Source organism: Delphinus delphis, chromosome 17 (genome assembly GCF_949987515.2).
Source record: "Delphinus delphis chromosome 17, mDelDel1.2, whole genome shotgun sequence".
NCBI lineage: Eukaryota > Metazoa > Chordata > Mammalia > Artiodactyla > Delphinidae > Delphinus > Delphinus delphis.
This window is the reverse complement of record NC_082699.1, coordinates 2,094,457-2,119,475: the sequence shown is the minus strand read 5'-3', so window position 1 is coordinate 2,119,475 and position 25,019 is coordinate 2,094,457. Positions and strand designations below refer to the sequence as shown.

The window sequence follows — 25,019 nt, the reverse complement described above, 5'->3', positions numbered from 1 at the left end:
CTGGGATCCGAGTCGTGTGCACACAACTTCAGGGCTTTCAAATTCCCAATCTCTTCACACTTGCATTCCTAAGACAAGACGCCTAAAATAACTCAAACAGTTTGGCATTACATAATCACTTTTCATGACAAGTCAGAAATTTAAAATTTTATTTTCATATCTCACCTTATTCTTTCATAGACTCTAACTAAAATGGAAAGATGTCATTCACCCAACGTAAGTCACAGCTTTGAGAATGCCTCCTAGGGACACTGTGGTTCAGCATTAACAGGTAGGGTCAGGATTACACAGAATTGTTTCTTACACCACATGGATTGATATTATTTTCTCTACAAGGTTTTGGGGGTCACTGAAAATTCATGAAATTTTAATTTAATAATAAACTCCAGGTAAAATATAAATCTCCTTAAATGAAGGAAAGAACAAGAGGTTCATGGATGTTCCCTTCATTCATTTTGGCATCTTTGAATGTCACTGGCTGCAAATAAAACACTCAGTGTCAGTGACCCAAGGAAGAAATAGTCTGTTTCACATTGTGTCTACCGTAGGTAAAATGTATGATCCTTTTGCAATTCTCAGCAATATTCTACAATAAGATAAACAAAAATTGGAGTGCCAGTGTCAAATCACGGGAGGAGGGTACAAGGAGAAGTGCACACCAGGGAGTTAAAGTGCTTTCTTCTTTGACGAGGGTTTTTGCCTGCTGGTCTCTGTGCAACTGTCTCCTTTCTGTTGTTCCTGATGCAGTGATGGGGTATTCGTTCCTGACCAGGCCCATCATGTATTTGTCATACCAAATAATCTAAAATGCCGAAATGACCATTTAATGGGTATTTTTATTTATAGGTAGTTTACAATTTTTTATATTATTTACATACTCGAGTCATTCATTCTTTCGTCTTCTCTTCTGATGAAAGCAACACACTGGCACCGACCCACCGATAGAGAGCAAGCTATCCTGTTCATTCAGGATGATTCCCAGAGGCCTTCAAAACAGAAGTGCTTCTGAGATACGTATGACCTGCTTTTCTGCTGAAATTTCAACTTGGCTTCACTGTTGACTATGATGTGATTGCTTCTCCAGGGTCTACAGCGACGAGTATGATTGTTTTTATAAGTCAAGGTAAGAGGGATGCCAAGCTCAGGCCGTCAAGTCATGTACTTGGCTTTGCTCATCATGCCGGAGCTGGGAGCAGCAGAAGCAGTAGCCTGATTGCCTAAAAAGAGAGGGTCCAAACAAGCCACCTTGGCGGCAAAGAACGAGTGAATGCAGTGAAGAACAGCAAACAGGTTCGAAAATTCCAGTTCCTGAAAGGGAGAGAGAGGTGGTCACGTGAAATAGAAACCAGCGTCCTGAAAATAAATGGAGAATAACTACACCACTAGATAATAGCCAGAGCTTTTCTTTCAAGTGCAATAAACTTAACTAGAATCAATGACATCTAACTTATGGACACTGTAGGCATTATTGTTCAATATGTTACTTTCAAATGCATTGCCAATTGACTTCAAAATACAGTGGCCCGAGAGTCAGAAGAACTAAACATTCTTATCACCCATGAGAGTCTTTTCAATATTGATAAATGCTGCATAGAAATATATTTGGCCAGATTAAAATTCTACTTTTGACATAGTGTAAGTAAAGAGAAACAGCTTTAAAAGTATTTTTATCTCTTTACACACAATTCAAATGAAAAATTTGGATTGGAATAATTAAGTATTCTTCACTACTATCTAGAATAAGTTGCTGTTTGTCGTAGGACAATGAATATGAAATACTGAGAGCTGTTTGTCGTAGGACAATGAATATGAAATACTGAGACAATGAATATGAAATACTGAGAAATATGAACGTTTAAGGCACTAGAAGCCAAAGGGTTCACTTCCAAAATATAATGAATGCATTCATTTTAAATTTAATTAATTCTGATTAACATACTTGGTTGTCAAAAAAATGTTAGCCAGGGCCCACTAACTGTTTGGAGTTTTGGAAATATATTTCCCATTTGGGTACTTAAGGAAATGTAGCACCAACCAGTAGCACCAAATGATATATATATTGAAATGAAAATACAAAGAAGTTACTTCAAACCACAAATGATATCAGATTAGCTGTAAAATCATGAGTCGGTGCTCAGGATAGGTTTCGAAAGCTGACGTCACAAGTATTTTTATGAAAAACCATCAATAGTCCCATAAAAATGATCTAATTCCAAAAGGATTGAGAGAAGAAGAATAAAACTATGTGCTTGATGAGGTTTATTTGATAAACTTGTCACAGAGAGGATAACTAGAGCGTAAGAAACCCTATGGAATTGCTGACGAAACTGACGCTATGTCAATACATAGTAATAAAGGATGCAGAATTGCAAGTGATAGGCACATTGCTGATGGTGCTTTCAATTCATGGTATGTGGCAATGGAAAATAATGTATTCACTCACCTAGGACATATTGTAATATCTGTCATGTACCAAGGAACTATTTAAATAAAATAGTTCACTTCAGTAGTACTTTCTCAGATATGTAATAGGAGGACAACAGGCCACAATATAGATTCAGAGTTTGGTACAATGTAGATGAAATAGCTATGCTGTCAGAGTGATTCCCTCCAAAACTTCAGAATATCTTAGTCAGTTTCCTATGGCAAATGTTAAAACAGCAAAGATCTGGTTTAACTATTTTAAATTCCTAAAATGATTCCAACTCAAAATGATTTTACTCAGTCATTATGATTTCAGGAGCCATATTTTTAGCGATCTGCTTCATGTCACCGTGATGTGTTATTGGTCACCTAGCAGGTTTCCTCTGGCCTTAATTCAAGCCCAAAATTCACCCCTTCGTTCTCTGTGTAGCCGGTTTATTTCAGACTTTGAATACGTTCAGCGTCAACCCCTAAAAATCCACCAGCTGTAAAAAGGATGGGAAAGTTCTGGAAAGCATGAGATATGCTTGTATATTATTAAAAAACAAAACAATAAAAAACATACAATTTACACTTGGTGAAGGGGAGAATACTGTTGAGCGTTGCAACTAGGCAAAAATATAACAACTTTTTCTCAAAAATAATTGTGCCGTACTTTATTAGATTGGAGATTATATCTTGGTTGTCAAAAAAGCAAATAGTCTAAATATATAGATATTTGGGGGATGATTAGTATTTTCAGTGATTCGTACCTTGTCAAGTATATGTCAATTATTTGATGCGGACTCGGGCACTTTCAAATTTTTACGCCTTTTTTTGGATGTGGGTAGGCAGGAAATGATAGGTAATTAGAAGATAAAATAAGAGGCAGAGATGTGTTCAAGTTTGGTCCTTGATTCCAGAGTCAACTCATCTTCCCTCGGGCTCGGTAGTCACCTTTGGTCATCACATCCACTCCTAAGGCTTCGATTTGCATTTCTGTATACACTAGTAACACTCTTTCCCTCATTTCTAATGTAAATTCTGACCTACAGAATTTACCTAGCTACAGCGCATCACAGGTGAGTCCACCAAGCTACTTACCATCTCCTTGTAATAGAGCTCTTCTGAGCCCCAGGAATCTCACTAAACATAATTCTCCTCAAAAGTTAATCATTCATTCATTCAATGAATATTTATTGAGTGCTTACTATGCATCTAGTCTTTTTCTTGGTGAAAAGATAAAGTAGTGAGCAGAACAGACAGAAAAAAATGGTCTAATGGGAGTTACATTCTTGTGGCAGGAGACAACATATAAGGGCATAAACAAGTTAAATATAATATTTCTGAATATAATAATAAGTATACTCCAGAAAATAAGGCATGGAAGAGAGCAGAGTGTGGGAGGGCATGCAGGACAGGGAAATCCATATTGTTCTGGAGGTGAAACCTAACGGGACAAAGGAGTAAACCACCTGGATGTTTGTGAGAGAAACATTCCCGGCAGAAGTCAATTTCAAAGGCCCTGAGACAGAGACATTCTAGGAGAGCTTGAGGAAAGCCAGGGACCATCAGCGCTGGGATGGAGTGAATTATGGAGTAATTAATAGGAAATGAGGTCAAAGATATAACTCAGGCCAGAAACTGTAGTGCAGACGAGCCCTTTATGAGCTTTACTCTGACTGCCATGGAAAACCACTGGAGACTTTTCAGCACAGAGTGACAAGAATTGGTATTGAGTATCAAAATGATAATTCTGGCCACACTGTTGATAATCAACTCTCTGGGAATAAGATTGAAAGAAGGGAAGTTGTAAAGTTTCCAGTTAAAAAATGTGTGGGATTGACAGTAAAATTGAGTCAAGGATGATTCCAAGATCTTTGGTTGAGCATCTGAAAGGAGGATTTTCAAACCATATATCTGATAAGGGCTTACTATCCAAAACGTATAAAGAATTCATACAACTCAACAGCAAAAAAACAAACAATCTGATTAAAGAATGAGCAGAAGATATGAATAGACATTTTTCCAGAGAAGACACGTAGATAGATGGCCAGGACATACATGGAAAGATGATTACCATCAGTCATCATCAGAGAGATGAAAGCCAAGCCCACCGTGAGACAGCACCTCACACCTGTTACAGCCGGAATCACCAGCGCAATTTGCTGTAATCTTACAGAAATTGCTGCTAACTGTTTTCAGTACATACCTTGGGATGGGTTTTCCCAATGAACAAGTTCTGAGTCACGTCAAGTAATGACAAGCACTGCAAATATGGGCTTTCCCAGGGAGCTTCCAGATAGATCCAATAATTACTGTTTTCATAATCAAATAGTTAATTTTTCAGGTCAAAATTCAGTTTATTTTTTTCCATTTTCAAATGCTTTCATGACTTTTGTAATTTTGCTTTTTTTTTTTATTATGAGATGATAACACCAGACCTGATTATTTTGAGTTACTTTACCTCCTTGGAAAATGCTTTCAAGTGTATCTTTATTCTTAAAATTCTGATTTTCAAAATGTTTTTACTTATATTAAATAAAAATACAATTACATTTCTTCTATAGATAAATGGTGACTTTTGGCAAAAAGGAAGAAAAACGCATCATACCATGGACAGGTTCCCTTTAACAGCTCCTTGTTTTGGAGGTGGTTAATATATTTGTTTTACCTAAAAAATGCCAGTTTAAGTTTTCTAGTTTACCAAGTTAGAGAATAATTTGGATTCTTTTTTTTTTTTTTTTTTTTTTTTTTTGCTGTTGTGGCCTCTCCCGTTGTGGAGCACAGGCTCCGGACGCGCAGGCTCAGCGGCCATGGCTCACGGGCCCAGCCGCTCCGCGGCATGTGGGATCTTCCTGCACCGGGACACGAACCCATGTCCCCTGCATCGGCCGGCAGACTCTCAACCACTGCGCCACCAGGGAAGCCCAATAATTTGGATTCTTAACACACATGGGTAAATAAAAGTCAATATCCTTATGGAGAATATAAGAGGCTTGAAAAATAAATTATGTATAAGGAGAAAAAACCTTCTCAGTGAGAAATAAACATGATTCAGAACCCTCATGATTCCCAGGAGTTCAGGAGCTCTTTTAAAGGTAGAGGAATCTCCTGTCCAGAGTTCTCCTTTATCACATATTACTTTTCCTAATCCAATCGTTTGAAATAAAATTTTAGATGAAATAAGTGGTATGTAACACACAGACACACACACAGACATACACACACAATTACTAATTTCCCCGATTTATTTCCAGCTGCTCCAGTTTCTTCTATGCTATGAGGCATCACCAAAGAGGATTGATGAAGGACCTGCATTACCAAGCAGGAGCGTGCCCTGTCCTCATTTTTATTCCCCATGATCTAAACAGCTGGGGCTCTGGAGAGTTTGCAGTGAAAGCAAAAAGGTCTTGGCGTTTTAGAAAACCTTTGGTTCCAGATGCCAAAAAGAGTCAGAAATTGTGACAAGCAGGATAAGTAGGAAGCCGATCCTTCATCTTTTATGCAGAGGGAGCTCCTTCATCCTCAATACCTGCCCAGTTTTGTGAATATTAAACGTCCTAATTTATGAGCCCTCAATTGCCAAACAGGAATTTGCTTAGATGACTGGTTATTTTCTTCCAAAAGGCGAATTTCAGCACATCATGAATTCTTCAGTGGGATCTTTGACAGATGCTTACTGAGCATACAAAATGTTCCATTCACAGTGTTATATATTCAGTTTTTACCTTCAAACCAGGGAACATACTGTCCCAAGGGCAACCCTTTTAGGCAGACACTTATCCACAATTTATAATGAGAAAATGAAGATTTATAGAGAATAGCTGGAAAGTAGCCTTACTGGAACTCAATCCTCAATTTCTGATTTAAGTCTTACTAAACCTTATATTGTGCGAGAAGGTCTCTTATGGCAGCTTGAAGTCTCTGAGGCCATGGAGATTGGGGGCAGGAAAGGGTTTTGGGGAAGAAGTCCATTTAGAAATGTTTCCAAACTCTGCATGGTTCCACTAAATAAAAAAGCAATTTTCTTTTTCTTTCTCTTATTGTACAAAAAGCACTGCCTTGGCTGCCAGACCTCAAATCCAGTAATTTAGGATTAATATGCTGTACACACTAGTTTAGGAAGTATTATAACAGTGTTTTCATGGGGGGAGTGGTCATGAATTTCAATGAATACAGCGACAACAATGCTTTTAGAAGGCAGCCTGTTTTGAAGTCAGGGGATTGTCTAGCCATATTATCAAATTACAATTTTAAAATGGATATACCTAAAGATAATAAATGTTAAAACTAACAAACAAAAACTGTATTTTTTACCTGGGAAATTTAGCTATGGACACAACTATGAGGATATGGTAGTAATCCTTGATGTACTAGTACCTATACTCACAACATCAATTAAGCACTTTTTAAAAAGTACCCAATACAGTAAAATGAGCTTTTTAATAAACTGTCAAATAACTACAATATTACTCATGATTTCAATTGGGAACCATTCCCCTGTTCTACTAGGAAAGTTCTGGGAAGTTTAATGAGGCTTTGGAAAACAGATGGGAAATTTATTAAGCTTTCTGAGTAACGAAGTGAGAATTTATGAATTTCTACTTTCAGAGAAAAAAAATATAACAGGCTTTTGTATTCTAACATTGTCCTTCTATAGCCATGAAACAACAAAAGCAACAACAACAACAAAAAAGTATGTTCCCCCAACTCCCGTCTTTTTTCAGTATTTCTGAGACTTTTCACAACCAAAAATTTAAACGCTACTTAGAACTTTTAACCTTGTAATACATATGGCAACCCAAACATTCATATTCCCCAAACAAACAATATCTCTTGTTCAATAAACTCTGGTTGTAATGTATTTGTCTTGTAACCGGGAATGTATTAATGTACTATTAGAGCGTGTTTTATTTAAAGTTGTCTACTTATCACGTATAGCAAGATCTGAGTCCCTTTGCTAAATCACTTTATCACTTTAAAAATCATTTTTAAAAGAAAAGAAACACTGCAACAGTGTCCATATTTAAAACATTGGCTCAAGTTTTCTTTTGTAAAGCTTTATTTTGATATTTTAGACAAATACCACTGTATGTATTTAAGGTGCATGACTTGATGTTCTGATATACGTATACATTGTAAAACGTGTAGCACAGTCAGGCTAATTTACATACCGTCACCTCTATAACTACTATCGTGTGTGTTGGGGGTGGTTTATTTACCATCTATCCTCGCTGCAAGTTTCAAGTATTCAATATTGTTACATACAATCATCACATTATACGTTAGCTCTCTATTAATCTTATCTAACTGAAGCTTTGTTCCCTTGGACCAACATCACTCCATTTCCCTCCCCCTCCCCCGAGTCCCTGGCAACCCCCACTCTACTCTTGGCTTCTGAACGTGACTATTTCAGATGCTGCATGTAAGTGAGATCACGCTGTACTTCTCTTTCTGTGTCTTGCTTATTTTGCTTAGCATAATATACTCCAGCTCCACCCATGTCAGAAATAACAAGATGTCCTCTTTCTGTAAGGTTGAATAATATTCCATTTTATGTGTATGCACATACCTCTATCCCTATGTATCTATGTACCTATCCATCTACCTGATCTATTTTCTTTATCCATTCATCTATTAAAGGACATTTAGGGTTTTTGCCATGTCTTGACTATTGTGAATACTGCTGTAATGAACATGGAGGTGCAGATATATTTTCAAGATACAGATTTCATTTTATTTGGAAATATACCCAGAAGTAGAATTGCTGGATAATGTGGCAATCCTATTTAATTATTTTGAGGAATATTCATATTGTTTTCCATAAGAGTTGTACCAATTTACATTCCCGCCAGCAGTACACAGGGTTCCCTTCTTCACATCCTTGCCAACATTGTTATCCTTTGTCCTTTTGATAATAGTTGCCCTAATTGGTGTAAGGTGATATCTCATTGTGGTTTTGATTTGCATTTCCCTGAGAACTAGAAACATTGAGCAACTTCTCGTATATTTGTTAGTTATTTAAGTTTCTTTTTTTGAGAAGTGTCTCTTAGACCCTTTGCTTGTTTTTAACTGAGTTATTTGTAATTTTAGTATTCAGATGTATGAGTTCCTTATATATTTTTGAAATTAACTCATTATTGGATATGTGGCTTGCAAATAATAATTTTTCCCATTCTGTAGAGTGCCTTTTTATTTTTTTTAAAAATTATTTTCTTTGCTGTGCAAAGCTTTTTAATTTAATATAGTACCACTTACCCACTTTGGCTTTTGTTGCCTATTCTTTTGGAGTCATAGCCAAAATATTATTGGCAAGACCAATGTCAAGAAGGTTTTTCCCTATGTTTTCTCCTAGGAGTTTTATGGTATCAGGTATTATATTTAAGTCTTTAATTCATTTTAAGTTGATTTTTATGTATGGTGTGAGATAGTGGTCCAATTTCCTTCTTTTGCATGTAGCTGTCCAGTTTTTCCAGCATCATTTTTTACAGAGACTGTCCTCTCATTGTGTGTTCTTGGAACCTTTGTCAATGATCAGTTGGCCATAAATGTGTGGATTTATTTCTGGAATCTCTATTCTGTTCCATTGGTCTATATGTCTATATTTATACCTGTACCATACTGTTTTGATTACTATAGCTTTGTAATACAATTTTAAGTTAGGAAGTGTGATGCCTCCAGCTTTGTTCTTCTTGCTCAAGATTGCTTTAGCTATTTGGGGTCTTTTGCAATTCCATATGAATTTAGGATATTTTCTATTTCTGGAAAAATTATCATTATGTTTGATAGGTATTTCACTGAATCTATAGATCACCTTGGGTAATGTGGATATTTTAGCAATATTAATTATTCCATTTCATGAACATGGGCTGTCTTTCCATTTATTTGTGTCTTTTAAAATTTCCTTCATCAATGTTTTATAAACTTCATTGTACAAGTCTTTCACCTTTTAAAGTTAATTCCTAATTAATTTATTCTTTTTTGTTGCTATTGTGCATGGGATCGTTTTCTTAACTTCCCTTTCAGATAGTTCCTTGTTAGTGCATAGCGATGCCACTGACTTTTATATGTCAATTTTGTATCCTATGACTTTGTAAAATTTGTTTATTAGTTATAACAATTTTTATGGTGTCTTTAGGTTTTTTTAATATATATATATGATAATGTCATCTGCAAACAGAAATAATTTTACTTCTTTCTTTCCAATTTGGATGCCTTTTATTTCCTTTTCTTGCCGAATTGCTCTGGCTAGCACTTTCAATACTATGTTGAATAGTAGTGACATGAGTGGGCATCCTTGCCTTGTTCCAGATCTTAGAAGAAACAGTTTCAGTTTTTCCCTATTGAATATGATGTTAGTTGTGGGTTTTTCAAATATAGCCTTATTGTGTTGAGGGATGTTTCTTCTGTACCTATTTTGTTGAGACTTCTTATCATGAAAGGATGTTGAATTTTATCAAATGCTTTTCTGCATTTATTGAAATATTTTTTTTTATCTTTTATTCTGTTAATGTGGTGTATCACATTGATTGATTTTTATATGTTGAACCATACTTATATCCTGGGCATAAATTCCAGTTGGATATGTTACGTAATTCTTTTAATATGTTTCAAATTTGACTTGCTAATATTTCATCAAGGAGTTTTCTATCAGTGTTCATCAGGGATACTGGCCTGTAGTTTTCTTTTCTAATGCTGTCCTTGTCTGGATTTGGAATCAGGGTGATGCTGGCTTCATAACTTCATTTTAGGAGTGTTTTATATATTTTAGAAGGGTTTAAGAAAGTTTGGTATTAACTCTTATTTGAATGTTTTTTAGAGTTGACCTATGCAGCATTTCGGTCCTGGGCTTTTCTTTTTGGAAAGTTTGGCTTACTATTTGTAATCCTTGTTTGTTATTATTCTGTTCAGACTTTCTATTTCTTCTTGATTCAGTATTTAGTTTTTATGTCTCTAGGAATTTATCAGTTTCTTCCCGGTTATCCAATTTGTTGGTGTATCCTTTTTTATTTCTGTGTTATCCATTGTAATGTCTCCTCTTTCATTTCTGAATTTATTTATTTGAGTATATCTCTTTTTTCTTTATCTAAGAGTTTTTAAATTTTGTTTTTCTTTTAAAAAAACTACAACTCTTAGATTTACTGAAAGTGGGATATTGAAGTCTCCTACTATTGCTGTGTTTCTGTCAATTTTTCCCTTCAGATCTGTCAATATTTTTATATATTAGGTGCTCTGATGTTGGATGCATGTATATTTACAATCATTGTAAATTTTTGTTGAATTGACCCTTTTTTTCATTATATAATGCCCTTCTCTCTCTTTGGAAAATTTTTGTTTTAAAGTCTATTTTGTCTTATACAAGTATAGTATCTGAGATAAGGTCATATCTTGGACTGTAAGAAAAAGAAAAAAAAAGTGAAATCATATGGAGTATGTTCTCTGACTAACTGTATCAGACTAGTAATCAATTCTATAAATATAACAAAAATCCCCAGATACTTAGAACATAGACATCACACTTCTAAAAAGAAAATCCACCTGTCAAAGAGGAAGCCTTGAGGGAAATTAAAAACACATTGAATTGAATGAAAACAGAAATACAATATATCAAAATTTGTGGAATGCAGTGAATGCAGTACTAAGAAGGAAATTATAGAATTAAATGTTTATGTTAGAAACAAGGAAGTTTCAAGTTAACAATTTAAAAATCCCACCGTGTGAAATCAGAAACAGAAGAGCAATAAAAATCCAAAGCAACCAAAAAGAAGTAAATAAGATAAGAGCAGAATTCATTAAACTGATCACAGAACTCAACGGAGAAAATAAATGAGAAAGTAATCCTGGTTCTTTGAATAGTCTCTAGCAAGCCTGACAGAAAAAGAGAGAGAAGGCATCAATTACTAGTATCAGGAATGACTCAGGGGTGTCATAACAGAATCTGCAGACTTCAAAGTGACAATAAGGAAATACTATTGAAAAGTCCACACACACAAATTTGACAACTTAGATAAAATTAATGAAGACCTTGGAAAGTAAAAATTACCACAAGTCATCTGATAAGAATAGATCATTTGAATAGCTATTTACTAAGTAAGTTAAATTCTTAATTTTTAAAAATCCCCAAAATGAAATCTCCTGGCCCAGATGGTTCCACTAGAGAGTTCTACTAAACCTTAAGGAAAGAATCAACAATCTGTATATCTTCTTTGCAGAAATGTCTATTTAGGTCTTCTGCCCAGTTTTGGATTGGGTTGTTTGTTTTTTTGATATTGAGCTGCATGAGCTGCTTGTAAATTTTGGAGATTAATCCTTTGTCAGTTGCTTCATTTGCAAATATTTTCTCCCATTCTGAGGGTTGTCTTTTGGTCTTGTTTATGGTTTCCTTTGCTGTGCAAAAGCTTTTAAGTTTCATTAGGTCCCATTTGTTTATTTTTGGTTTTACTTCCATTTCCCTAGGAGGTGGGTCAAAAAGGATCTTGCTGTGATTTATGTCATAGAGTGTTCTGCCTATGTTTTCCTCTAAGAGTTTGATAGTGTCTGGCCTTATATTTAAGTCTTTAGTCCATTCTGAGTTAGATATTTCTCCAAAGAAGATATACAGATCGCCAACAAACACATGAAAGAATGCTCAACATCATTAATCATTAGAGAAATGCAAATCAAAACTACAAAGAGATATCTCACACCGGTCAGAATGGCCATCATCAAAAAATCTAGAAACAATAAATGCTGGAGAGGGTGTGGAGAAAAGGGAACCCTCTTGCACTGTTGGTGGGAATGTAAATTACTACAGCCACTGTGGAGAACAGTATGGAGGTTCTTTAAGACACTAAAAATAGAACTACCATACGACCCAGCAATCCCACTACTGGGCATATGCCTTGAGAAAACCATAATTCAAAAAGAGTCATGTACCACAATGTTCATTGCAGCTCTATTTACAATAGCCAGGACATGGAAGCAACCTAAGTGTCCATCAACAGAGGAATGGATAAAGAAGATGTGGCACATATATACAATAGAATATTACTCAGCCATAAAAAGAAATGAAATTGAGTTATTTGTAGTGAGGTGGATGGACCTAGAGTCTGTCATACAGAGTGAAGTAAGTCAGAAAGAGAAAAAGAAATACTGTATGCTAACACATATATATGGAATGTAAGAAAAAAAAAAAAGGTCATGAAGAACTAGGGGCAAGATGGGAATAAAGACACAGACCTACTAGAGCACGGACTTGAGGACACAGGGAGGGGGAAGGGTAAGCTGGGAGGAAGTGAGAGAGTGGCATGGACATATATACACTACCAAATGTGAAATAAATAGCTAGTGGGAAGCAGCCGCATAGCACAGGGAGATCAGCTCGGTGCTTTGTGATCATCTAGAGGGGTGGGATAGGGAGGGTGGGAGGGAGGGATATGCAAGAAGGAAGAGATATAAGGATATATGCATATGTATAACTGATTCACTTTGTTATAAAGCAGAAACTAACACATCATTGTAAAGCAATTATACTCCAATAAAGATGTTAAAAAAAAAGAATAAACAAAAATAGTACACAGTATCTTCCAGAAAGTAAAAGAGGAGGAATATTTTCAACTCATTTTATAAAGACAGTTTGTCCCAATACCAAAACCAGGCAAAGACAGTACCAAACAAAGCAAAATAAAATAAGCAAAAAACAACAACAAAAGAACCTACAGACCAAATCTCTCATAGATGTAAAAGCAAAAATCCTTAAAATTTTGAGAAATAAAATTCAGCAATATATATAAAAATTGCACATCACTAAGTACGGTTTATTCCTGAAATGTAAGACAGGGTCAGTATTTGGAAATCAATGAACATAAACCACTACATTAACAAGCTAAGCAAGAAAGTTGACATTGTCGTATTAATTGATACCCATTCATGGTAAAAACTTTCAGAAAAATGGATATAGAGGGGACCTAACTCAACCTGAGAAAAAAATTTCTATTAGACCGCTAAATTTAACATCATACTTAATGGTGAAAAGCTAAATGACTTTCCCCTAAAATAAGGAAGAAATGAAGAATGTCTGCACTCATCACTGGTATTCAATATGGTATTTAAATTTGTAGGCAGCAAAATAGGCAAGAAAAAGATCGTAATGTGATACGGATCTGAAAAAAGGAACATATCTCTCCTGATTTGCACATGGCTTAATAATCTGTGTAAATAAATGCAAAGAATTTAAAAAATCGAAAATAGAAACAAAAGACCTAGAACTAAGTGCATATATATATATATATATATATATATATATATATATATATATACACGTGTGTGTGTGTGTGTATATATATATATATATATACATATATACAGGATTCAGGATGCAATGTAAATATATAAACATTAATTATATTGCTACATAGTAGCATTAATAGTTGAAAAATAAAAATTTCAAAATATCATTTACATTCCCTCAAAAAAAGAAGAAATGATTTACCTAAATGCCAATCTAACAAAACATGCATAGGATTTTTATGATGAAAACTACACAATACTGAAGAAATAAATCAAAAGGGCAAAAAATAGAAAAATAGTCTGTTTTCATTGCTTTAAGAAATCAACATAGTAAAGACGTCAGTTCTCCTGAAATTGATATATAGATTATGCCATCCCTACCGAAGGGGCAGTGACATTATTCATAGATATAGAGAAGGTAATTGTAAAATGTCTGTGGAAATACAAAGCAACTAGAACAGCTAACGCATTCTGAAAAGTAACAGTAAAGTGGACAGAATCATCCATTTCAAGGATTATTATATAGCTACTCTATCCAAGAACGTATAATACTGGCAAAGAGATAGATGCAAGAAGCAGCACCACAGAGGTAGAACCAAGTAATTTTCAACGAAGCTGCTAAAATAATTCAATAGAAGAAAAATGGTCTTTGCAACAAACGATGCTGTTGTAACTGGATAACCACAGGCAAAACAGAGGTCAGCTAAGCCCCACAACTTACAGAAGAAAAATGAACTCAGACGTGCCATATATTTAACTGTAAATGGAAAGCTTATAAGACATTTTGAAAATAGCATAGGAGAAAACCTTTGGCACCTGTGACGTGCTGAAGAATTTTTGACATGACACCAAAATTATAATTTTTAAGACAAAGAGCTGATAAATTGGGTTTGTAAAATTTTTTAAAATTTTTCTGCAAGATACCCTGTTAAAAAGATGAAAGATAAATTACAAAATGAAAGAAAATATTTGCAAACAACACGTCTAACAAATCCTCATATACAAAATACATAATAACTCATAAAACTCTAAGTCAAACAAATCACAAAATACAATTCAAAAATAGGCAAAAAACGGGAAAAGACATTTCATCAAAGGGAACATATATAGAGAGAAAATAGTCATGTAAAATGTTATTCATCGTTGCTACCCTTTAGGGAAATGCAAATTAAGCCTATGATGAGAACTGCTAAAATAAAAAGTAGTGACCATTTCAAATGCTGGTGAGGATGTAGAGAGACTGGGTTTCTCATACATTGCTGGTGGGAATGTAAAATGTCACCACTACTTTGAAAAGCAGTTTGGCATTTTCCTTAAAACTAAATAAACATTTTCCATATGACTGAGCAACTGCCCTCCTGGGCATTTATCCCAGAGAAATGAAATGTCATGTCTACATAGAAGCGGGTACGCTATTATTCATAGGAGCAATAACTAAACACTGCAGTCAAATGTCCCTCAACAGATAAATGGTTAAACAAAACGAGGTCCATATTCCATATTCCACATCATGGAACACTACTGAGCAATAAAAAGGGACAAACGCTCAATATGCCTACATAGGGCATTATGCTCAGTGAAAAAAGTCAATCTCAGAATTCCACATAGTGTACGTTTAATCTATACAATATTCTCAAAATGACAAAATTATAGAGATGAAAAACAGATTAGTGGCTTCTAGGAACTAAGAATGGGGGGAGTGAGGGGTGTGTATAAAGGGCAGCATGAGGAAGATGGTTGTGTATTTGATTGTGGATATGGGCGCACAAATTTACACATGCTATAACTGATGTGAGATATACACATATTGTGTCAATGTTAAAATCCCTGCTTTTTCTATTATACCATAGTTACATGAGGTTTACCCACTCGGGGAAACTGGATGAAGGGTACAGAGAACATCTTCTAGTTTTATAACTTCCTGTGAGTTGGAAGAGTTCACAAACACTTTTACATCCATATGGCCTTTAGGTTTGGCCTTGGTAACTGTGTTTACTTTTCCCAGAAGACATTTTTCTAACATGTTTTAAAATAAATATTTCTACAGCATTTTATTTATGTTGCAGGAGAGTATAAATAAAACCAAGATTTTAAAAAATGAACGAAAGGAAATAATAGTTAATCAGAATAAACGATTCAGCACACTGCTACACAAAGTAAAGTCCAAATATTTCTTCCTATCTTCCAACCTCCATCCATTCAGATTATGACTACCTAATTTTGTTTGCCTAAATGACAAAGAGACTGGGGAGAGTGACTCAATAATGTACCAGGAAATATTAAATGAAGTGAAACACAGACAGTTATTACTTGCCTGATCCCAGGCAAGCATCAGGTTGAGCCTAAGGATTATATGTTGCAAGACACACTCCTTGTGCTTCAAAGTTCTTGATCTAGTGAAGGAGGCAGGCTAGTGAACAATGACCACACAGAATGGACACCAATGTTACAACGTACATAAATTAAGAGGAATTATATTATAAATATACAGGAGAAGCTCGTGTGCCTGACTTGGAGAGGGGGACACAGGCCAAATTTCCCACATTAAAATTATAAAAATTAATAGAAATGAACAAAACACAGAAACTGTCCAAAGCATGTGAAAAATGACACAAATTTGGGGTATGGTTATAAACTTGAATTTCTTAAATGTGGGAAGGACAAACAGTCTATATATGTTAGGTAATCACCTTTACTAACTTCTCTCCTAATAATAATACTGCTATTTTTTTTAATACTTCCTTAGTTGTTATGCTACATTCTTTAAAGATGAAATCATTCATCAGTGATTTATCGAGTGTCTTCCATATGTCAGGTACCAGGGGTATTTATTCCCTACACTTTCCCTGCAAGGTAGCAGTCATAATTTGGTGATGAATTGCCCCTGGGAATATAGCCAGGAAATGGCAAATATGAGATTTTTTCTTTTTTACTCAAGGTTACCTGATCCTAATTTTCTTTCCACTATATCATGTTACCTACTCTCTCATTAAAAAAAAAAGTGCTGCCCTAAACAGAGAAAACGTTGAATTCTCAAATGACATCAATTTCAACCATAAGCCATGCTTACGATAGATGGTCCCATGAGTCCTGTGATGCGATACACAAAGCTGGCATTCTCCTTGCTTTCCTCCTGTGACGGTCCCTTTGACCACTGCTCACAAATTGCGGTTATAAGGTTATAGCATAGTTAGCAATTGTACTAGTTTTAATCTAATATAATTTCTATGATATTTGCCGAGGTGATACACACCAGTACGGCTAAACAATTCTATAGAGCTGGCCACTGTTCTGACTGGCGAGTGTCACTTGTTAAACAGTCTCCATATTTAATTTGGTGCTTTCAGTGTTACCCATGGAGGTGTTACTCTCTCTCATGTTATAGAAGGAGATGGCGACTTTAAAGAAGTTTGGCAACTCGCCAATGGTCAGATTCCCCCACTGGTTTTAAGACTGCTCTTTTCACTATTTAAAAATCACTGCCTTGATATATGTATACATAGAGCTGATTCACTTTGTTATACGGCAGAAACTAACACAACATTGTAAAGCAACTATACTCCAATAAAGATGTTAAAAAAAAAATCACTGCCTCTAAATTCAAGAAAAACATTCAATAAATATCTTCTGAAACTATTGCTTATTAAATGAATTTATGAAATATTGCTTAAAACATTATAAACAGAAAAAGTAGTATTTAGAAGCTGGCAGACAGCTAATGACTAGAAAAGTTAAGGAAGTGTAATTAGGTGCATGTAAAATACACACCCCATTAAACTGAAGCCTAAATACTACAGTTAGCAGTCATCTCACTGCGTTTATCGTTTTTGCTTCATGCTGTCAACTAAGGATTCGTTAGCACACTGAAAGTATCAGAAGAGAAGGAACTTATCAAATCAAACGTATCAGCTAGCGGCTGACACTCCACGTTCGCCAGAAGAGTACAGAACTGACAACATTAACACCATTCACCCGTATTAGGATGTGTCCTGTGTGTGAAAGATTGGGAAATCCACCAAAAGCTAAAGATACAGACTTTTGGACAACAGTAATGCACTGTTCATAGTAACACTAAGAACCAGTTTAAAGAGCGGAGTAAGTGGCACAGAGTAACGATCCACCCATGGCAGCCGGAGGGGACGCAGAGGTGCTGTAGCCCCACAGAAGGGCCTGCGCTTAGGGACGGGCTGTGATGGGGTGTAGATGTGAGAATGAGGAGACAAGCAAATGGACGGAGCGGGTGAAGTTACCCAGGCCTCTGTCCACACTGATGCGAGACAAATATAAGGCAAGACCACTTGGAACAGGGAAGCTTTAAAGAAACGCAGGAGGACAGGAGTCAGCAGAAAGGAGCTGCCTGCACAGCCCCCCTTAAACGGCCTGCAGCCCAGGAGGAGTCAGAGGCAAACATAAGGCAGGGGTGGGTATTCGTAGAGAGATTCAGATCAAGAGCTGAGGGGACTAAGGAGAAAAATCCAGACAAAAGCATGAGCAGATGTATAAGGCCAGAAAGGCATCGTCTTGGTAAAGGGAGAATGAGGGCCTCTGGTCTGGACACAGAGCAGGGCCGCAAGAGACGTGGACGGGAGAGCCAGGTGGGCTCGGTCCTGGGAAGGCTCTGAGCGGCAGGCCAAGACTCCCCCTGGATTTAATAGATACAGGAACGTAGCAGAATTACGGTGATTTTCATCCAGAGTTGAAATTTATGTCTCAGTTTTCATTTCCATAGAATTGATTTTTCACTTTGGTATTCATTATTTATTCTTTCTTCCCCACTGAAATAATATATTTATAACTCATTCTAACCCAAAGACTGTTGCTGTGAATTTCACAGAAGGGTAAAGGAAATCACTCAGATTTTGAATATTTACAAATATACATTCATAAGCACAAAAGTAGTGAATCTTTCTGATGAGTTAAAACAACATAGTTACTAAATTTCAGAATACTGAAAATTTGCATGGAGCAAAGCAAAAAAATCATTCATTTATTCATTTTATTTAACATAGAATAACATGGGGAAAACATAAATTGATTAAAAAATATTTTTCTTTGGGGATTTGTGTTCCTATCTGAAGAGGGAATCAAAAATGATAAACTAGAGTCAGAATATTTTAAATTATTATTTAGAATGTGAAACCATCAAGAAGGTGACTGTTTTAGTTCCCGGAATATTATTTTAGTGTGACACAAATACAGTTCGTAGGGAATTAAAACTAAGAAATGCAACTTGTTGTGTGTAATTTATTTTAAGGTATGCGTTTCAGTGAAAACTTGCCATTAAAATCTAAGTGAATTTATTCTTTTGGCCATGCAGTATATTCCAAGGTAAAAACAGAGAACGTGTGTTTTCGCACTTTTGGGTTTCCTAAAGCTTCTCCCCTTTCTTTCTTAATGGCATGAATGTAGCTAGAGGTGGTCTTTGTGATGAGTTTCAGTTTACCTTTGCTTCAATCTGTTTAGTATCTGGATTCTGAAACAAAAATTTGATTTTGCTCTTGCCGTCATCCGAAGAACCTTTAAGCTGAGAAAACTTGTACCTCCAAAGTACTGCCTAAAGGGGAAAAAAAAAACATAGGCGAGTCAATGCAACTCATAGCTATATTCAAACCAAGAAATTGTTCTTTAACCGGTTAAAGGTAATCATATTGATTTAGTCCTATATCCCAGTATTAAAAAGTAAATGAAAATATACTTATCAAAGGCTGAGTATTCAATATATCCTTTAATTTCCTGAAATAACTTTGGTTCCCATGAAGTTGTCATTTTAAACATATATATGAATAAGTCAATTTGCGTATCTGGTTTTACATTATCATGAAATAGAAACAAACTCACTTAAAGCCTAAGTCCATGCCAGTGAATCAGCAAAAACACCTATTTTCCAATTCTTTTTTTTCATCCACAGAAGTGATAAGGTGATTTTCAACTGATAATTCTGTAGAACTTTCTCTTGAAGCTCAAACTAATAACCCGTGTCTTTGTCAAGATGAAAGGTCAGCCTGAGTAACCGATCACAACGGAAACTTCCATGGTGCCCTCAGGAGACAAACATCTCATGGGACCAGCCCCATCCATCCGCGGGGCCTCGGTCTAGAAGATCATGTGGCTAAAAGCCATCTTCCAATGTGGCAGCAGCAGGTTTGGACAGTATGAAATCTACATGCTAATTTTAAAAGTTTTCACTTTTAAAAGTATAATAAAATAGCAACATCATAAAGTCCTTAAAAATAAGGACGAGGAAATTCTCAGTAACATATAATAATGAGGCATAATGAAGTTATACAGAATACTGCTCATTTATTTATTCACCAAACATTTACACTCTTATATATTAAGAAGATAAAAAGACACCGTCAGTTTTCTGAAGATATTAGTCTCTGTATAAAGTAGATGTCTTTGCTTTTGTTCTTACTATGAGGCTACACAATCTATACAGAAGCAATATCCAGTCATTACAAATCCTCTTAAATGTTTGCCTTAAGTCTATTACTATAAAGCATCTTTTAACAATAAAATTATCTGGGGCAATTAACTTTCTGGAGGAAAAATAGAAGAGTTATATCCTTTATCTCACAACTTCCTCTAAATAAAATCCTTTATGTTTTAAAAAGTGAAATAATTTAAACAATCCAGAACTACACGGTAGTAGGTGAGTATTTAGTAACTTTTGTAAAGAGGGAGTTGTAGATTTAGTTCTAGATTTAATAAGAAATTATATATAAGAGGGAGTTCTAGATTTAGTTCTAGATTTAATAAGAAATTATATATAAGAGGGAGTTCTAGATTTAGTTCTAGATTTAATAAGAAATTATACACTCATATGTACAATTAGGGTTAGGGTGAAAGAAAAACAACAGCAAACAGTGGCAATATAGCAGGAAATACGGTAAAGTATCAGGAAAATCCTAACAACCTAATAAATAAAAAGACAGTACTACAGAGAAAAGTCATTGAAGAAAATGGAAAAACCATTACTATTTCTAATAAATACGAGAGCATGTTCAATCTCACTAGAAAAAAAGAAGAGTGTGATAATATTACAATGACTTCGCTTTTTCCAAACGTTAAATTAGCAAAGATCACTGAAAATTAAAATAACTAAAGCTAGCAAGTTTACCTTGAAATATTTGTATAAAATTCCTGGCAACTGTGTGAAATTCTTTAGGGCAATAATTATAATATATATTAAAGCCTTAAAAATGTGGATGTTATGTGATCCAGACATTCCCTTTCAAAAAATTAACTGTAAGGAAATACAATATATGAAAAATAAAGGAAAGTGTTAAACACCTTATTATTAATAAATATAAAAAAATGAAAACTCTGAACAATTTGCATTAAAATAATGCTCATAAGAGTCATGTATTTACATGGAAAATGCAATAATATGACTTTAAGGGGGACATAAGAACAGGAAAGCAGGTAAGTGTGTTAAAACAAGGGAGCTTGTAGAAGGCTGCAGGGGAACGTCTGCCAGAAACATTATCATACACGGTTCAGGTCCTGACATTAACCTACCATGTGGTTTTGAACTAGAAACTTTATGTCTAGCTTGGCTTAACTGTAAAAGTAAAGGTTGCAAATTCTCAAATTATAACTTGAAATAATATTTCATATGTAGTCATAAAAGTAAACCAGGAATTTGCAATTTCAACTAGCTGACCTTTCCAAAGGCCAGACTTTAACAGCTGTTAAAGCTCATTATTTTAAACAAAGAGTAACAAAATTAAGAATGGGGATGAGGCAGATACGGGAGGGAAGCCTGCAGACTTTTCAGAATATGGGGCATGGATCCTCGGCTGTGAGTAGATCGCGCCAAAAATGAATAAAGTAGTTAATGAATCTAATGATGGGCTGAAAGATTAGTCAGTTAAGAGGTAACTCAGTAAACTAGTAAGACTTAGAACCTTCTAGGTAAACTGTGTGACTTAACATGCCATGAAATCATCAAGACCAATTTGGAGGAATCTGAATCTGAAAATATAATCAGTAAAAGTTACACAGGTATAAAAATTGGCTTAATTCAAGAACCTTTGGAAATCCTAGTCTTTATACCTGTATTTTGTTTTTAAGATTCTGATAAACATTATGGCAACTATGTTAAGAATGTCAACGCTGAAAAAGATGAGTGGACACCACTGTTCTTAGACCATTCTGTTTCTGTTGCCATAACGTTGTTGTAATATATTTGGATAAGTACATTTAAAATATCCTTTAAGCATAAATTTTTATGTAGATCAGATGACTCCCTTTCTAAATCAAATTTAGGGCTTCAAGTTTTCTTGTTCATGTATCAAAATGAAGCTATTGATATTGATTTGTCTCTATTAGCAGAAGAACTTCACGATTAAATGATGTCATTTGTCTATCAATCTTTCAATTAGAAAATCAGTTAACTTTAACTTCTTTTCCATTCAATTTTTGGAATCAAAGTAAAACTTCAGAAATTTCATTATGTCAAAATTGAAATATCTATTACTCTGAATGCTACCATAAATTCAGTTAAAAACTTCAGCATTGGATATGTTATTTGTTATTGCAACAATAATGTGAATTTGTACTGTTGGTAGAGCACAGTGTTATGGTAATATCAGTATTTTCCTAAATTAAGAAACGTATGCAGCTAAAGTGTACTTGCATTGATTTGGGTGAATACGTCAGAAAACATATACTAACGTGAGAACTTATAAAGTGCTGTGAACTTTCCAACAGAAGGGATATTTGATATGACTATGCAAATAGTCCATAATATCTCCTGAACTTTGCAAGCCCAGGGTCTCTGCCCTCTCTACATAACTTTAACCAAGGGGCCTTGGTTTTGGATTGGAAAATTCCTGCAACCAGTGGTAATCTTAATTTGTTGAACTTGATGGAGAGCAAGTCCAAAAGGAGGGAAAGAAAGAAAACAAACAAATAAAAAAACTGATAGCAAATGTACGAAAACATTTCTGAGGATTTCTGAAATCTAGAATTCTACCCAAAGTCTTCAGAATAAATGGTCACAGGCCACATTCTCATTTCCTCAGAAAAAGAAACTCATTTAACTTTGTTCAGCTAGCTTTTCCCATGGTATAGATTTCAAGAAATTATAAAAAAAATTTTCCCTATAAAATAAACTATTTAATGGATTTTAGTAATAATGGAGCCAAAATACCTTACTAATGGTATTTATTAAAACTTTTTTTTGTTTATTTGTAACAGTCAGAAACAGTGTTCAACTCAACATCCTGCCTGAATGACTATATGAAATGATAAATTTAAAATGTACCTGGCATTTTGAAGATGTCTTTAAATATTTTTAAGTGACGAAAACATGCAAGCAAAGATGCCGTACGTGTGGAGAACACAATAAGTCCCAGCATTTTCAAAAGTTGTAAAAAAGTCACTGAAGATGGCTAAGAAACATGGTGGGTAATAGGAAAATATACAGTAAAGGGTTATCACCCAAAGCGCTCTCACAATTAAAGACTACAAAAGAAAATTCTGCAAAAGGATCATTTGCCTCTGAACTACTCTTCACAATACATATGCTTTCTTTAAATTACTGCAGGCTCTAACAATTTTGGAAAAAATAAAAGAAAATAATGCAGGCAGATAATGCTGAAACCTTTGGGTTCAATGCCAATCGGGTTTTATAATTTAAGGTCATCATTCTTAAACCAGCGAGAAATCTTTATAAACTATGCTTACAAACAGTGATTAATCCACTTACGATTGAAGACGAAATGCTCAAATATTATCAAGCAGAATATTCATGTGAAAATCATGAGGCACATGGCATGGAATCCATCCCTCATTCCTGACCTTGAGTCATTTATGGGCGACCACGTGGACTTCACTCAGGGCCTGTAAAGCGTTCCATGTGTCCACTGCTGTCCTTCAGTGGAATGTCATCTTTCTTACAGTGAGTGTAACGCTGGTCTAGACCCTTTCACATCCTCCCACTAATCCCTGCAATAGCTAGGGTACTGCCATTTTCCAGAGGATGCAATTAAGGAAACATCACGTACATTCATAGTATTTCACAACTATTAAGCGGGAATCAAACCCAAGTCGGCCATGCTCCATGGTTCCTATTTTTCTTTTAGCCCAACCTGCTTCTTTGGTTTTCTACAATTATTTGCCTAACCAAACATCAAAGACCCATTGAGCATGATTATAATTGAACTTCGGCAAACCAATCTCTAGGGCTTCCCTGGTGGCGCAGTGGTTAAGAATCTGCCTGCCAATGCAGGGGACACGGGTTCGAGCCCTGGTCTGGGAAGATTCCACGTGCCGCGGAGCAACTAAGCCCGTGCGCTACAACTACTGAGCCTGCGCTCTAGAGCCCGCGAGCCACAACAACTGAGCCCGTGTGCCTAGAGCCCGTGCTCTGCAACAAGAGAAGCCACCGCAATGAGAAGCCCGTGCACCGCAACGAAGAGTAGCCCCCGCTCGCCGCAACTAGAGAAAGCCCGCGTGCAGCCACGAAGACCCAACACAGCCAAAAATAAAATAAAATAAAATAAAATAAAATAAAATAAAATAAAATAAAACACGAAAAACTCTAGAGTAGAATAATAATAAACCCAACAAACCTCTAATACATTTATCCATCTCTTTATCGGTTCTCTGTGGGCAGAGCCTAATTTCTCTCGCCCCACAGAAAAATTCCTCTTCCAAAAAATGAAATACCGTCTACATCTGAAGGTGATTGAAGCCCTGTGCCATCTATCTGCTGAGGAATCTAAGGCTATTTTGCAACACAGGGGCAAACATACCAGAAAGCACGAGCTATATGGATTACAACTTATTACACAGAACACGCCAAAAATTACAACACAATTGCTTTGGAGGCAGAATCTTTTTTTATCTCCCTGTAACACCAATCACCTGGTATTTGACAGTTAACTAATGTCTGCCCAGCAATAACCACAAACATGCTCTTTCTTTTTCTGCTGCAGAGTGTCTTGACGGGTCTCTTGGTTAACCAGAAAATCAAATCTCCCCTCAAAGCCCTCTTTCTGCTTTGCCTCCCCCTTCGACTTTGCAAGCAGCCCAGGTACACACCCCCTCTGCTGCCTTCCACCCTCCCCTCCCCACTGAAATGAATTAACAGCACATGTTAGAATGCCAGTGTCCCGTAAGCGCGTCCTCTTCCTTGCTTTTTTTCTGTGGGTGGGTTAGGAGTCATATTTAGTAGAAAACCATGACAAACCTTTTCTTTAAGAATATTTTTCTTTACACATCTTTATCCTTCTCATTTGTTCTTCATTCATGTCAAATGTATCCTAATTGATTATGTTTTTGAACTTTATAAATTACATTTTTACTAAAACTAGTACATCAACTGTACAGTAATT

General features: G+C 35.5%; 1 protein-coding gene across 2 annotated transcripts in view; it reads right to left on the bottom strand.

The window, feature by feature from the left end:
• Positions 1 to 457: 457 nt before the first annotated feature.
• The window catches only part of SNTG1 (syntrophin gamma 1), a 460,317-nt gene continuing 435,755 nt past the window's right edge, over positions 458 to 25,019 (bottom strand). For both annotated transcript variants that reach the window (XM_060035135.2, XM_060035134.2), the window contains 2 exons: positions 19,118 to 19,228; positions 458 to 1,308 (listed from right to left, as the gene is read on the bottom strand). In XM_060035135.2, the coding sequence (XP_059891118.1) occupies positions 1,150 to 1,308; positions 19,118 to 19,228 (270 nt within the window). In that variant the 3' untranslated portion in view covers positions 458 to 1,149. The remainder of the gene's footprint in view (positions 1,309 to 19,117; positions 19,229 to 25,019) is intronic.